The sequence below is a fragment of the Helianthus annuus genome, chromosome 5 (assembly GCF_002127325.2).
Source record: "Helianthus annuus cultivar XRQ/B chromosome 5, HanXRQr2.0-SUNRISE, whole genome shotgun sequence".
In the NCBI taxonomy this organism is placed as follows: domain Eukaryota; kingdom Viridiplantae; phylum Streptophyta; class Magnoliopsida; order Asterales; family Asteraceae; genus Helianthus; species Helianthus annuus.
The window spans coordinates 176664359-176680708 of record NC_035437.2 but is presented as its reverse complement, the minus strand read 5'-3'; the positions used below and the strand labels follow the sequence as shown (position 1 = coordinate 176680708).

Sequence of the window (16350 nt, the reverse complement as noted above, 5' to 3'; positions counted from 1 at the left end):
GGTTATTGCTACTGCATCAATATCTTGGAGGGTTGATGTTCAATGTGGAGAGATATATAAACCAAGGTGCTGATTAGGAATTAGGATTTGGGTTTTCATCATCAACACAAAATCGTTTTAGGGTTTTCATATTATCACTTGTTCTTTTGGTAAAAACTAAAAAGTAAAAAAACAAATAATACGTCTCAACGGTAAGAAACGGTTAAATCAATCACCGTTAGCAGGGGCGCAGCTTAGGCTTAGTCCGAGGGGGCGCCCGACCCCCCGAACTTTTCGGCGCGTAGTGTTATGAATAGTACTTTCGTATAGAAAATTTTTAGGTATATACGTTTTCGCCCCCCCGGTTTCGGAAAAATTGGGGGGGGGGGGAAGCTTCGCCAATGACCGTTAGGAACTAATTCCGAAGGTCAAAAACCCTTTCTTTAAATATACCTAGTTGTACCAAGTTTTTGGGCAGGAATCGGACTCGACCTGACCCTAACCAGGTAAATTGAGTATCCATCTATACATGTAGAGCCCAAGTCCAGTTCCGGCCCAATACCCAACTTGTGTATATCTATACATTGTTAAACACTTAAACCAATCAACAATTTTTTTTTTGTTTTAAGCCCATTATACACTAAAACCCATTTTAAATTAAGCTCATTACTTTTTTTACTCATCAACACTGGCTCAGCTCAAACTCTTGACCTAAGGTCTGGGGAACTAATATTCATCCACCAAATGTGGCATTAAATGAATGCCTGAAGGTTCCATTGTGATGGATAACCCGAAAGTCTTTGATGACATTTCTTTGATAGATCATGTTCCAGTTGATAAATAAATGAATGCCTGAAGGTTCCATTGTGATTTAAATCAGTAAACCCCGCTCATGGTTCCATTTTGACTAATATAAGAGTTGACCAGATAACTTTGACTTATTGGAAAAGAATAAACAGAACAACAATGTAGGGTTCGAGTTAAACATATCCAGCTATATTCTTGCATTTTTTTCCTCGGATTGGCACCCATAGACTTAAGCAGTCTGGTTGATTCATATTAAACAATCTTTAATTAAACCAATCGTATTGGTTGGCCGCTAGCCGCGGTCAAAACTGAAATAGTCAAAGCTTCTAAGTGTGTTTCTTATACGAGGGTGTTTGGGATTGAGTTTGAAAATCACTTATTAACTTATTGAAGCCAATACGTCTATAAGTCATTTTGAGAACCTCCAAATCATAGCTTTTGAAAATGACTTATTAACTTGTTGGCTTTTTCAAAAGGCGAATAAGTCAATAAGTCATTTCCAAACTCAATCCCAAACACCCACGAAGATATAACTTTAATGAACATGGTTTAACCAATGATTAGTATTTTTTAAGGTTGAAACCTTATAAACCATTATTTTTACTATTTTGGTTAAATGATAACCAAATTAGACTATAAATTGTTATTCATTTTTTTATATCTAACAAATCAACTAATTATGACGTCATCCGTTCTTGAATCCACTCTGATCATTTAAACCAATGGATTGGTAAATATCCGTTCGATGTCCGGTTTTCAAACATTGCCTTTTATACTCACATTTCTCTTAAAATGTCTTTTCCTTTGTCTCATAGATAGGGCTGTAAACAAACCGAACGTTCAGCGAACAGTTCGTGAACCGTTCGGCGGGAAGTTCGTTTATGTTCGTTCGATTAGCTTAACGAACGAACATGAACAAAAAATTCCGTTCGGTTAGCTTAGCGAACGAACACGAACACAGGTCTCGTTCGTTCGACTGCGTTCGTGAACGTTCGGTAATATGTTCATTTGATTATACTAAAAAAATAATAAATAATAAACCTTTTATCTAAATATATTGAAAACTTGAAACCCTATTTTTTCTAAGTTAGCTAAAATTTGGATATTCTAAGAAATTTTTGGGGATAATTATGTCAAAGTTAGTTAAACTTTATTCATCGTTTGGTGGTGTGGTAAATTTCTTGTGTTTTGATTTATCATTTGATTGTTGTATTTAACTAGTTATATCCAATGTTTAAGGATAACAATGTTTTATTTTTTTATTTTCAAGTTAAAGGTTCGTTTGCATTCATTTTTACTTGCTTGCGTTCGTTTGTGTTCGAGACCAGTGTTCACGAACTGTTCGTGAACAACTGAATTTCCTTAACAAACGAACACGAACATAAACTTATGTTCGGTATGCGTTCGTGAACAGTTCGCGAACATGTTAACTTCCTTAACGAACGAACACGAACCTGGCCTTGTTCGTGTTCGTTCGATTCGTTTACAACCCTACTCATAGATCATGACACATGTTACTTTTTATACTTACGTGTTCTCTAAAATATACTTCTATTTACCAGCTATATATAAATGTGTAATACACGACTCATATTTGGATATTTATTATTTATCCACATTTAACCTATAATTTCTTTTCTACACCAACATTAAACCAAAAAGATGACACCTTGAGACTTGAGTAAAAGTAGATACATGAAATAAAATCGCAGATAATTTGTTCTCAAATGACCAAATAAATGATTGTTTTTGTGATTTCTCAATAAATAATGGTAAAATGCTGTGTTTAGTGCAAGGAAAAAACCATAATTAGTTATATAAAAACTAATGGATTTGAATAGTTTTTAACTCATGATATTCTTATTAACTTGCCACTAAAACATAACACTTGACAAAAAGACACATTTTAAAATGAACCATGTGTCATTTTGGAACTTTCTTTAGTTCATTAATCAGTTTCTCCAAATCAATCACAGCAGAACCATCAGGAACACTACTTGCAGCAATAGCCTTGTTTTTCCAATTCATGGCATTTTTCCTCATAACCATCCCCTTTTCTCCGGCCATCAACTCGACCACGAGCCTCTCGACTTCATCCCTTTTTACGTCACTATCGATCTCCATCGCAACTCCCCATTTCGTGCAACTCAACCAACAATTCGGGAACTGGTCCGAGAAAAACGGCCAACAAATCATAGGCACCCCACTTGAAATACTTTCAACCGTAGAGTTCCATCCACTATGCGTCAAAAACCCTCCTATAGACGGATGGTTTATAACTTGTTCTTGAGGGCACCATCCTGCCAACATCCCTCTACCACTTGTCTCTTGAAAAAACTCTAGTGGAAGCGCGTCAGACTCGCCATCCACGAGCCCCGCACGCATTATCCACAAGAACGAATGTTTGCTATTAGCGAGGCCCCAACAAAACTCGACTAGTTGTTGATGTGTCATGACGGTAATGCTACCAAAATTTACATAAACAACCGAGGATGCTGGTTTTGTGTCTAGCCATTTTATGCATTCGGGTTCTTCCATCCAGAGGTTCGACCCGATGGATGCTAGTGATTTATCGGCTATCTTGTTTTCGAGTAAATGCAATGGACCGACTCCATAACATGGAGGAAATATCGAAGCTAGCGAGTCCAAAACGTCATGTTCTAGATCATCAAACGTGTTGAAGATAATGCCCGAAGCTGTTTTCGCTTTTTTGATTTGTGCATTTGTGAATTCCACCATGAATTCATCACCTGGATTGATGTATCTAATGAAAGGTGGGATGTATTTTAGAGGTATACCTTCCATACCATGTATAGAATCTACTATTGTGTCCAAATATCCATTTACTAAATAACTTGGATCTGGAAATAAATAAACAAAACACAACATCAACATTAGAGTTGTTGCTATCGGAAATAAGGTCTTCTTCAATATGATCGATAATCATTTTATCAAGAAAAAAAAAACACTTTGATTAAAATTGAAAGTACATAAAACTTAAACTATAACTCCTATATATACTATGCCTAAGAAATATACTAGACTAAAATTAGAAAACTAAATAATAATAAAATAAAACTAGGGGTGTTCAAAAAACTTGTGGCTCGCAGCTCGCTCGAAAAAAACTCGAAGAAAGCTCAGCTCGGTTTGTAAATGAGCCGAGCTCGAGTTTGGCCTGGCTCGGCTCGTGAGCTGGCTCGATAAGGTTCACATCCTTTTTTTGTCCCACGTCATTTAGAAAACAAAAAACTAAGGGGGTATCTTCCCTATAAAAGAAGGTAAAGACAATGTACAAAGTGAATTAACTATTTATACTTGCATATTTAGCTATACGGTTAAATTAAATGGCAACTATGGCCCTTAGTCTATGAAGAAATTTATTTTTAAGGGCTTTTTAAGTTGTAAATTTAGCAGTTTTTGTTAGTTCGAGTTATAGCGAGCCGAGCCAAGCTACCATAAATATTAAATATTCCATCTGAAATAAACTAAATTTTAGCATCCTTTCACTTTTGAGTTATGATAAGATTACTCCAACAATTACTTCATATTACACACTCATTTGTATTTTAATTAATGACAAAATATCTATGTTTTTGTATAAAATCAACCAAAACCGTCATAAATCAACATTTTCTACCATTGACTTTGTCGCATTATTAATAAATAATTGAGTCTTGAAAATTTGATTGATGATGTAAGTAAGACTATTGATTTCACTTAAATTATTTTTTAATTTCTTTCTGATAACGTTTATAAACATCCTTTTACGTTCTTGTAAATGTCTAGTGAAAAATTGCTTGCTCTTAATGTTCAATCATATTTATCAAAATAAAATAAAAACAATATACAACCTTAGGCCACATGGTATCAAGAGCTTTTCAAATTTGACACCTAGAAGAAATCGATCCTAGGTGGCAATCAGGTACCAATTTCAACACCGTATCGTGTGTTGTGGTACCCAGCTTTTTCTAGGAAGAGAGATGAGTAAGTCACGGTGAGAAGGAAAGGATGGATACTCCCGTTTTGGGATGGAAAATATGGAACTGAAATATGATGATGTGACGCTAATGTATAACAAAGAGAGTTGAAAAATGGATGGAAAAATTGACAAATACACTATGGCTTTCTTATGATTATTTTTGATAGTGAATACCTACCCAACCACAAAGAGTTAATTACTGTTTTCGTCCCTGTGGTTTGTCAAAAATCATTATTTCAATCCATTAGTTTAAAAATTGCGATTTCAGTCCCTGTGGTTTCACTTTTGTAACCATTTCAGTCCTATGGTTTCACTTTCGTAACCATTTCAATCCATTTATTCTGTTAGTACGGGGAGTGAAATGGTTATGAGGTGGACTGAAATGGTTACGAAAGTGAAACCACAGGGACTGAAATCGCAATTTTTAAACTAATGGACTGAAATAGTGATTTTTGACAAACCATAGGGACGAAAACAGTAATTAACTCAACCACAAATAATAATACTAAAAAAATATATTGAAAAACGTCAAAAATACAAAGTTAAAGTAACTTGCCTTTGAGTGGCATCAAACCCTTGTCAAGAAGAATGGGAAATTGTTCACTACATAAAAGAGCACCAGCACCACCAGTGGAGAATATAAACTCTGGAATACCAAGTTCTTTGGCAGCATCAAGTGTGAAACCCATGAGTAAATCCGACACTATACAAGTCACCGGCGAAAAGGCGACACTCAACTTAGCAATAAGGCTTTTAAAGGGCTGCAAACAATTCTCTTGTGTGGATCTACATATATCATACACATTCTGGGTCACTTCAGTGTTCTCAGGTGGCGTAAGACCGTCAGGAATGGCTTCAAACCGGAACGTAGAGACGCTGTTGAGGGCGTCCAAGCCTTGCGATTTGACAAGACGGCGGTGGGTGAATTCGGTGTTGACAAAGGTGATGAGGAAGCCTTTGGAATGGAGGATTTTGGCTAGTTTTATCATCGGGTTGAGATGTCCTTGAGCCGGAGCGGGTATGAACAAAGCGTGTGGCTTGTGTTCTTGGTTCGAAGCCATTGAGCTCTAGACGCGCGTGCACAAACACACACTTGTTTGTTTGTTTTTGGCTTGTAGTTTGTAGGGGATGATGATATGTAGTATGCAAATGGACAATATGACCACATAAAAGTGGATATAAAAATGATTAGGTTTTGAAAGATAATGGAAGTTTGAAAAAGACATTTAAAAATAAAAAATCTTAAACTTTGCAAGGGCAAAAGTTATGTAAACAAATTACAATTAATATAAGTGCGAATTATAATTAGTCAATGATTGTCACCTTTGTTTAAGTCTTGATTATTGAAGTTTGAAAATCACCACAAAAGTTAAACTTCACCAAAAAAAAATAATAATAAATTTGTATATTTATTAAGTGTTAATTACAACCGCTGACGTAAGTTTAATTTTGTTCCTTTTTTTCAACGGTAAATTTGGATCACTGACGTACAACTGGAGCATCATCGTGCCACGGGTTTGTAGTGATGATAAATTATGTAATGTATAGAAAAATCATGATAAGGAAGAATAAATCGTAAACAATAAGCAAAATATGATTAAAAAAAGAAGAATAGTCAATTAAAGAAAAAACAATATTGACTAACAAAGGGCATTGAAAATTGGCAATACAATTAATTATTATAAAAATGAAATATGAATGAGCACGGCACTCTAATCGTAAAAGTTAAAGGTGTAATCGTAAAAGTTTTTTTTTTTAACATACACTTCACACAACTTGTCGTGTAGGTGAAGTACCATGTGTGAATCTGTCACATCCTCGACGCAAAAGGTCAAGATATTGTGGGTAAAACCGACGTTATCATATTAGTTTTTAGGGAGAGGATCATTAGAAAGCTACATCTAAATGAGAAAATTAGAAAACTAACTAAAAAAGTATAAAAAAAGCTAAAAAAACATACCAATTTTTTTTATAATTTTTTTTTATAAAAAAATCACTAATTTTATATATAAAAAAAAATTTCAAAAAAAAAAAAATTGTTATACTGCACATGTGCATTATATGTGTACTACACATGTGCATCATTATATCCGTAATAGTGCACATGTGCAATACAACAAAAAACAATTTAATTTTTTTTCCATGCATAAAATATAGTGATTTTTATAAAAAAAAATGTAAAAAAAATTGGTATGTTTTTTAGACTTTTTTAGTTAGTTTTTTGGTTTTCTCGTTTAAACTAGTTTTCTCATGATCCATCCCGTTAGTTTTTATTGGTGCGTCAACTTTACTTTGTCTATCGAGTAAAACTTTATCGGTGATCTAGTTATGTGTATCAGCAACTATACGTCTGAATCTAAAATAGTCATACAGGAAAATGAATACTTGTATAGTTTTTTAAATGCCTTAAAAAATTATAACTTATAGTGAAGTATAAACAAACGATCTTGTTTTTGTCGTGTTGACTGCCTTTTTCAGGCGTTACAAGTTTGATAAGGTGGGCCTTGCAAATTGATATTATCCTTTGTGTGCATATATGGTACTAGGTTATTGCCCGCGTATACGCGGGTTTTAACAAATGAATATATAATGTATATTTCAAATATAAACCTACTGTGGAAATGGACTGTATCGCAACACAACCGGAAATTAAGTGTTTTGCTTGAAATTTGAATGGAATTAATTTTTGGGATAAAAGTTTACCTCTCGGCCATCTCTACAACAATCCCATGAAGACCAACAGATGTGATTATATTGTTCTTAATAACAAAACAACATAAAATCCAATGTAGCACAAGATTTATATATAATTACATATCATATTTACTATCACACCTAAGAAATCTATAGATACAAATACAAATTACAAATCTCTAAAAAGTTCTTTATATACAACATTCCGTGTCGTATTCTTTATATACAACGCTCAAGGTTCATTCGCACAAACTCGGGTTTAGTCATTTTTGGATACGCCATTGGATTATGTGCCTCAGTATTTAACATCAAACTGCATATGCAAGAACATAAGTCTCGTATCTGCGTTTTTAAAAGACCTGGATTATCTGCACAGTAACTACAAAGACAGTAAACCGTATAAGCAACGGTCAGTAGTACATAAATTATGCAACCCAGCCAAAACCCACTCAAACCGACCAATTCAGAAGTAACAGAGGAGAGACTGCCACATCAATAATTTCCAATTGCATAACAAAACATAGATAACTAAATAAATAGATAAGCAAACGTGTGTCACATCTATTGATGCAAGAACATATGAGCTTGATCTAAATTGTCATAATTTCCACGTTAACTAAAATATAAAAAAGAAGATTAAATATACCATTTTGGAAGCAAACATATATAAAAATATTAAATTTACATGCTAGTGTTAGTGGTTTATTGGTTTATTCTAATTTGCTTAATTTTCAAAGCCATTTAGAAATAAACTTTATCTCTTTACATTTGAACAGAGATAAAAGCAGCTAGAAGTACATATTCATAAACTACTCTTATATTCCACCTATTTCTCAACCTGAAGGATTCTTATTGAGCATTCAAGATGTTAAATGCAAAAATGGTTCTTAGCTTCTTAGATTACCGATTTTGCCCAAATAATAACAACCTTGTACTTTGATTATTATATGGAGGGCAAGAATGCTTAAAGTGGTATTATCAGTAGAACAATGCTAATAGAAACCCTTAACATTCATTCCAACTTTACTACCAAATTAAGGTGCAGATATCAAAATCAAACAATCATATGATTATTAGTAAATGGTTGACAAGGATACTCAAAAACCACAAACCAATTTGTCATGTTGGCCCACAAGATAAAATCATTGAATTGAGAATTAGAGTTTAAATCATAGTACACTTTATCAAAATGTAGTCAAATAGTAGTCAAGTGTTATTTTTTTTTATTTGTTTAATTGGTAATCCATGCGAATTAGTAAAATGGGTAAATTAAGAACCAGCAACAACTAATAAAAACTCGATCAACAAATAAATAAATCACATTAACAGAGTAAAAGCAATAAGTAGACTAACCCAATAGAAAAGACCTGGATTATCTGCCATGCTTCCATCTTTCAATTGATTTGCTGCATATAAAAAAAATTGGTTCTCATACAAAATTACAATCAATATCATGTTCAGTTCAAGTAGGTTTTAACATTCCAACAAACAATTGGTGTGCGAAATAAGTTACTACATAAATTAATAATTATTACCACAGCCGAACATACCAAACTTGAGCTCAAGATGACCTCTAAACTCCTGTGTAGCATATTGCAAAGAGCACACAACCTGTAACTGCACTGGTTTTTTACCATCAGATGAACTCTTGGAGTCACCTGAATCAATTTAAAGCTTGATCAAAACTCTGCACAAGTATGATTACGGTTCTAATTTATAAAAAACACCTCTTTAAATTTCCAAATACAACTTATTGCCATATTTTCGATAACTCATACTTGAATCCAATCCCTAATTTGTATAATAGTTAATAATAATATATAACTTTACAAAATTGCATAAAGAGATGAAATTATAGGACCTAACCTAATCAAGCACAGATCTAACTTAATCGAACAATTTTAGGACTATTCGTCTAGCTTAATTGAACAGTCTCAACAAAAAAAAAATAGCAAGCATAACAATCGCATAAAGATCAGTAATTGGAAACCCTAATCGCATAAAGATCAATGTTTGCCTTCAATATTTGCCGCAACCTGAATCGAAACGGGTGAACCGATATCTCTTCGCTAGGGTTTGGACTGTGTTTGTCTCAGCAAGATGGACGACCGAATTTGTATTGAAGAAGACGAAGTTAAGAGGTTGAAATCATGAGCGGCTTTGGGTGTTTTGAATATCTGAGTGAAAGAGGAGGATCGTCGTAGATGATGCTGGAGTGGAGATTAGGGTTTTGACTGGGTGATAAAGAAAGGAACTTGCCATGTGTAAATGAGTTTCTTGGGATGAGTAAATGGAATTCAAATTCAAAAATTGAATCCACAGAATCTGGCCGCCCAAACATTTCAGCATATTTGAAAGAATTAATAATACACAAAAATTGAAAAATCTCACAAAATTACACCTAGGATAGGATGATGTGGACTGGCTAGAATTTTGACATGTGTATTGGTTGAATGTGGGGGTGCCAAGTGGCAGAACCTTGTTCTTTTATTAGGTATAGAGATTAGAATTAATTATTATATCTTTCTAACTTATTTTTGATATTGAAACGGATACATATATTATTATTATTATTTTTTTTTTTTTTGGAATAATTTCATTCGAATCATCAGGGCAAATTACATAAGGATAGCAGGTAGACGAGCAACAAACTGCGCCGCCATCCCTTTTTGAATAGAAAACCCTAATCTACTAAAAACAAAGCCTCGCCCCTGAGGGGTCGAAAAGTTGCTATGGACCACACGCTGAACTCTAGACAAGAACCTAACTGCCTCCGGCGCCAAGGAGCCGAACGTGTCAAACGCCAGGGGGACAAAGGCATGTTGATTATCCTCACAAGCTTTCGCATGCTTTTCCACCTTCTTTGACTCTGCTTTCAGTACCGCTTGCCCCGCCACAAATCCATTTTTCCGGAACCCGGCTAGTGGAGATACATTGCGTAGAAATGTGACTAATTTGAATTTCTCTTTAAAAATATGTTTAAATATGTTAGCTTGAGAATAAATTGCGTAGAAATGTGACTAATTTTATTGTATTTGAGATGATAACTTAAATAATAATAAATCTTTGAACTTTGAAGTATGATAAACTTCAAAATTGGGTTCTACTATAAAAACCTCAAAAAAGTGAAAACCGGAGAACCATACATTTAACATGTTGAATATATCATTAAAAATTCAATTGAACATGTAAAAAATTATTCTTGTTCAAAATTTTTTAAAGCTTTTGCATATATATATATAAATATAGAATCCATTTTAATAAAAAAATAACGCTTAAAAACAATTAAAAATCTTTATATGCAAAAACTCCGAAACCCATTTTAAATTTATTTTACATATTTAATTGAATTTTTATAATATATTTTAGATGTTAAATAAATGGTTCCCGTTATCCCTTTTTTAAGTCCCTAACCTCACATCATGCATATACACAACATAAAACCAAACCCATGATCATTCATTCAATCATTCATATTATTGGGAGGCCTTTCGTGTGCTTCCCTAGTTTGCAAGCCCAAGCTATAAGACTAGGCCAGGCCCAATTCTGGGACATTAAAAAAAGCAAGAGTTTTTTTACCGTATTAAACGTGCCACCGACCGGTCCGACCTGATTTTAAGTCCAATTTACAACAATACTGACTTGAACCACATCAAGTCAAAGAAGACCTTTCGTGTCGCGATTCGTATTTAACACCGAAGCAGACAAGCAGTGATGCAAAGAAATTGGGTAAAGAAACGTATTTAATGTCCAATGAGACTCAAGGGCGGACCCAAGCCCGTCGAAAATCCCGTCCGCACTTTTTGGAATTTTTCGTCCGCACCCCTTGGAATTTTTCGACCACACCCTTGAAGTTTTTCGGGGGCACCCCTTAGGTCAAAAGTGTTATCAATTTATATATTAATTTTTTTAGTAAACTCTTATTTAAAAAAAAAAATACTACCTAAATTATATAACTTTTAATACCTAACTAACTAAACCCAAATACCTATACCTTTACCCACTTATAATTCCTAACTAGCTAGCCCACTAAGTCTTAGCCCAATAACCGAACCCAACAATATTTCAAACTATAATAAAATAATTAAAGTTCAAAACCTTTAAAAATTCTCTCACGCTCTCTCTCTCTCTCTCTCTTGCGTCCCTGCACTGCCAACGACAGTCCAGCAGCCGGCGACCACCGTAATCAGCCACCATACCACCGTCGTTTGACACCAAATCTAACCGGAATCCAAACACGGGTAAGTTTCTTTGTTATTTTGATGATTTTGGTTGATATTATAGGAGAAAACAAGGTAATAAAGTTGTTAAATAGGTTTGAAATTTTGTGTGTTTTGACGTTGTTTATGGTTGTTTAGATGATTTTCAGGGTGATTATGTTGTTTATATATTTTTAGGGTGATTATGTTGTTTATATATTTTTAGGGTTACAACTTACGTTATTATTTCTAGGGCTTGAATAGTTGAAAATTAAAATTAAAATTGAAACATTATGTTATGGAGCGATAAACTTATGTTATATAGAGAAAGAATTGCTTAAGAAATTAGTTTTAGATGATATTTTGGATAGATTTCAAAAAATGAAAACCCGTAGGGCGTCGACGTTTTAATTATGTTTGTAACAAGGTTTGACATGCTTTTGATGATTATATAAATTTAGTTTGATGTTCGTTTGTTTTACATGACCCGACCCGACCGGATACGGACCAATTTTTTTACTTATATACCTAGGGGCCTAAAATTTTTAAAAATGTTCCGCACCCCCATGGAAAAATTCCTAGATCCGCCAGTGATGAGACTTCCATTGTGCAAGAGGTACTGAGGTAGGCTCGTGCTACATAGACCAGGCCCATTAGATAAAAAGCTAAGATGTGACCCAGCTGTATAAATATAGGCTAAGGCCCAACATTTAATGGATCGATGACCTTTTTAACACTAGGCTGATTTTTATTACAATTAAACCTTATAATGATTAGGCCCCTCTTGACATAACAAACAATTTGAGTATTTGGATGGCAAACATGAAAAAATAAAAAATATAAATTTGAGTATTCGATTCTAACTAAAATCATATGCGTCTGCAATGTATGGTTAGCCGTTCATTAACGATACGGTATCTTATAAAAAATAAAAAATAAGTAAAAAAAACTTATACATCTATATATCATATTTAATAACGGGTGGGGCTAAATTAAGGCTTCTGTGGCCACCCTTCTACATGAATGAAGAAGCCACAAACGAACTGCCAAAATGCCATCGTACGAATTGTATGTCACGTCTGTTATCCCGTGCTTTAATAAAGTTATGTAGGACCTTGGTCATTTATTAACATTTTAGGGTTCATAACCATGTTGTTATAAACTCATCAATGTCTCTAATAAAACTAAAATGTTATTGTCATTATTAATAATAACAAAAAGTATAGACTTAAATGTAATTGGGCTTGGACCTAACATTGAAACAAATAACCATTCACATTTAATAGGGAGAAGGCCAACCCCACTATCTTTTCTTGTGATCATTCATATGTAGATATTGACTCATCACCATACTTCATGTCTTTTCAACAATTACATGATTATTTCCGAAGACATTTTAAGGATATATGCATGTGTGTGTGTGGAAATGTTGGGTAATAGTCGAAATGCAACCAAGACAAAAACAAACAAAGTTTTAGTTTTGATGGTTAAATTTTAAAAGGTGAGAAAACCTTTATGTAACCAAGACAAAAACAAACAAAGTTTTAATTTTGATGGTTAAATTTTAAAAGGTGAGAAACCCTTTATGTTATTTTTCTAGTTTTAACAAAAGGGAAAAGGGTATTGCATGCCCATACATACATACATACATACATACATACATACATACATACATACATACATACATACATACATACATTACATACATACATACATACATACATACATACATACATACATACATACATACATACATACATACATACATACATACATACATACATACATACATACATACATACATACATACATACATACATACATACACACACACACATACATACATACACACATACATATAGATGAAAATATGTTTAATGGGTGCATGAGTTAGCTTATAAAAACTTAAAATGATAAGTAGGATGCAACCTAAAATAAATAAATAAATAACTCTTTGAATTTTGTGGGTTTGTATTTCTCAAGCACTAGTAAAAGAAGATATTACATACATGCATGCATACATAAATACATACATACACACACATACATACATACATACATACACACATACATATAGATGAAAATATGTTTAATGGGTGCATGAGTTAGCTTATAAAAACTTAAAATGATAAGTAGGATGCAACCTAAAATAAATAAATAACTCTCTGAATTTTGTGGGTTTGTATTTCTCAAGCACTAGTAAAAGAAGATATTATTCTCTCTCACAATATTGAACAATGTGAGGCTCTCAACTAAACCAACTTTCTAACTTATTGAAAGGGAGACTGGCTTTCAAGTCACACATCGCAATTACACCTTGAACGGCTTAGTCAATGTGCTATATACGTGTACCGCCTGATAAGAATCGCCAAATAGATACAAAACAAACAATGTTAATGTCAAGAAATTTGTGATCATCCGATTCTTGGACTACACGAAATATGTTTTCCTAGTACACGAATGTAGATTAACACAAAAGTTCTTTTAGAAAAACCATGTTAATTGCGGCCCTCGTCCATTCTTCTTCTTTTGTCTTCTATTTAATTCATTTCTTTTGTAATGTTATTCATCTTTTTTTTTTTGTATTGTATAATAAAATCTATATACATCCAGAAGGTTTTCTTAAATGTATAAGAAAAGTTCTGCATTATTAGTATAGACATCTTTGGATTCCAGAGCATTCCACTCAAATTTATGAATGGTTATAATAATTCCTCTAATTTGTAACTAATACAATAATTAAGTTTTAACATGAAATATAAAACAATTTTTCTCATGTAAAAATGTATAAAACAATTTGTTAACTTTTGGCTTTTGGGTATATTTTTTAGTTATACTATTGTATATGTTTAGATTTTTGTATGCGCTCAAGAAGATTTTGTTTCGATATATTGTAAACTTACTATACTAAAGCACTTGTGTATGTATAAGTGTGTGTGTATATATGTATATTTTTATGTGCATTACTCTTATACGTTATACTAACACCCATAATATACAATACCGAAAATAAATCTACATGCAGGGGCGCAGCTTAAGAGGGGCCCGGGGGCGAACTTTTCGCTCAGTAGTGTTATATATGTAGTTTTCGTATAGAGGAACTGAAGTTATGAGAAACTAGAAATAATTATGGATGTGGCAACAGACCATACAACTTTCTAGCATAGAAGCAACATTTCCATAATTCACTCAAAAAAGGGAAGTGAAGTTATGAGAAACTAGAAATAATTATGGATGTGGCAACAAACCATACAACTTTCTAGCATAGAAGCAACATTTCCATAGAAAGATGAACACCCATATGATATGTTCCCACATAGAAGCAGTATTTCCATAGAAAGATGAACACCCATATGATATGTTCCCACATTCAAAGATTATATATATTGACTAAATAGTATGTTTATTTCTTATATGTATAGCTATTTGTTTGAAGTCAAGTAAAAATAGTATATCAAGTAAGCCTTGGAAATATAAATTTAACAATAAATATATTTTTTTAAATATCTACAAAAATAAGGTGATCATTGGATCTTTATGATGTAGGATGGAAGGTGAGTGTTATCATCCATTAAACACCTCACATGTCCAGTTGGAAGGACAAGAAGGAAAAGACCCCTATGAGTGCAATATGATGGTGGGGTGGTCCTTAACGTTACATATACGATGAAAATGAAATATAATCATGTTCCAATGTAATCCAAATGATTTTGCATGAAATATGATTTATTGGAAGACAAGAGCTTGTAGAAATACTAAAATGGTATGTTTTCTAATTAGTGTTTGATTAGTTATGAAACTTATGTTATACGAAAGTTTAAAAGGAAGTTGGAGTTAAGACGTCATGATTGTATCTTGGAAGGATCTTATGGAAATGATCATCTATGGACATGAAGAACTTAAGACCAAGTGATAGTGGAAATGCCCCTACACAACTATTGAAAAAATCTTACGTAACGTTTGTTTTACGGAATGAAATAGAATCTTAATGGAATTGGAATGTTGATTCCATTTATTATTTTGTTGGTTTTGACAACAAAGTGTATTGAAATTGAACAACATAAGGAAGGGAATTTACATTCCAAATCCATCGAGATTTCATTCCATTCCGTGAAACAAAACACACCTAAATTCCAAATTAAATTTCAATTCCTGCGTAAATTCCAATTTCATTACAATCCATGAAAAGAACCATACCTTAGTTTTCACAAATAAAATGGCATAAGCTTTGCTTAACATATGTTATAAATTTTCCATCTAATGTAAGTGTTTCTACTTGAAAGTTTTAACCTGACCACTTCGGTCCTAATAAAAAAAAGTTTTTAGAATTTGTCATTGTCTACAAAAGTGTGTTGATGGGAAATTAATTGGATATTAGTATGAATTTTGTATATAGCCAATTATGTCATAGGTCAATACAAAACAGATAAAATTTATGGTTGAATTTGAAAATAATTTATAAAAGGTATTTGATGCAATAAGTATACCATAATAAAATAAACATTAGATACTTTGTAACATATCAAATAAGGTTTATGGTATTGCCATAATCATGGATTAGGATCAAATACAAAGGATCCTAATTGTAAGAAGTGTAAGAAGGATTTATAGAGTGACAAGTGTCCAATAACCTAAAAAAACCCACTACACAAAAAACCCCCACTAACACAACAAAAAAAAAAAAAAAAAACC

At 33.0% G+C, this 16350-nt stretch overlaps 1 protein-coding gene and 1 long non-coding RNA gene across 2 annotated transcripts; both read right to left on the bottom strand.

The window, feature by feature from the left end:
- Window positions 1-2583: 2583 nt before the first annotated feature.
- On the bottom strand, window positions 2584-5913 carry LOC110942382 (7-deoxyloganetin glucosyltransferase). The gene is made up of 2 exons (XM_022184138.2): window positions 5322-5913; window positions 2584-3647 (listed from the first exon to the last, which is right to left on the bottom strand). The coding sequence occupies exons 1-2, from the start codon at window positions 5824-5826 to the stop codon at window positions 2710-2712; spliced, it is 1443 nt and encodes a 480-aa protein (XP_022039830.1). The 5' UTR covers window positions 5827-5913; the 3' UTR covers window positions 2584-2709.
- Window positions 5914-7495: 1582 nt separating this feature from the next.
- LOC110942385 lies at window positions 7496-9946 on the bottom strand. Its single transcript, XR_002594813.2, has 4 exons — window positions 9496-9946; window positions 9010-9117; window positions 8813-8865; window positions 7496-7838 (listed from the first exon to the last, which is right to left on the bottom strand). It is a non-coding gene; the product is annotated as an uncharacterized LOC110942385 (long non-coding RNA).
- Between the last annotated feature and the right edge of the window lie 6404 nt (window positions 9947-16350).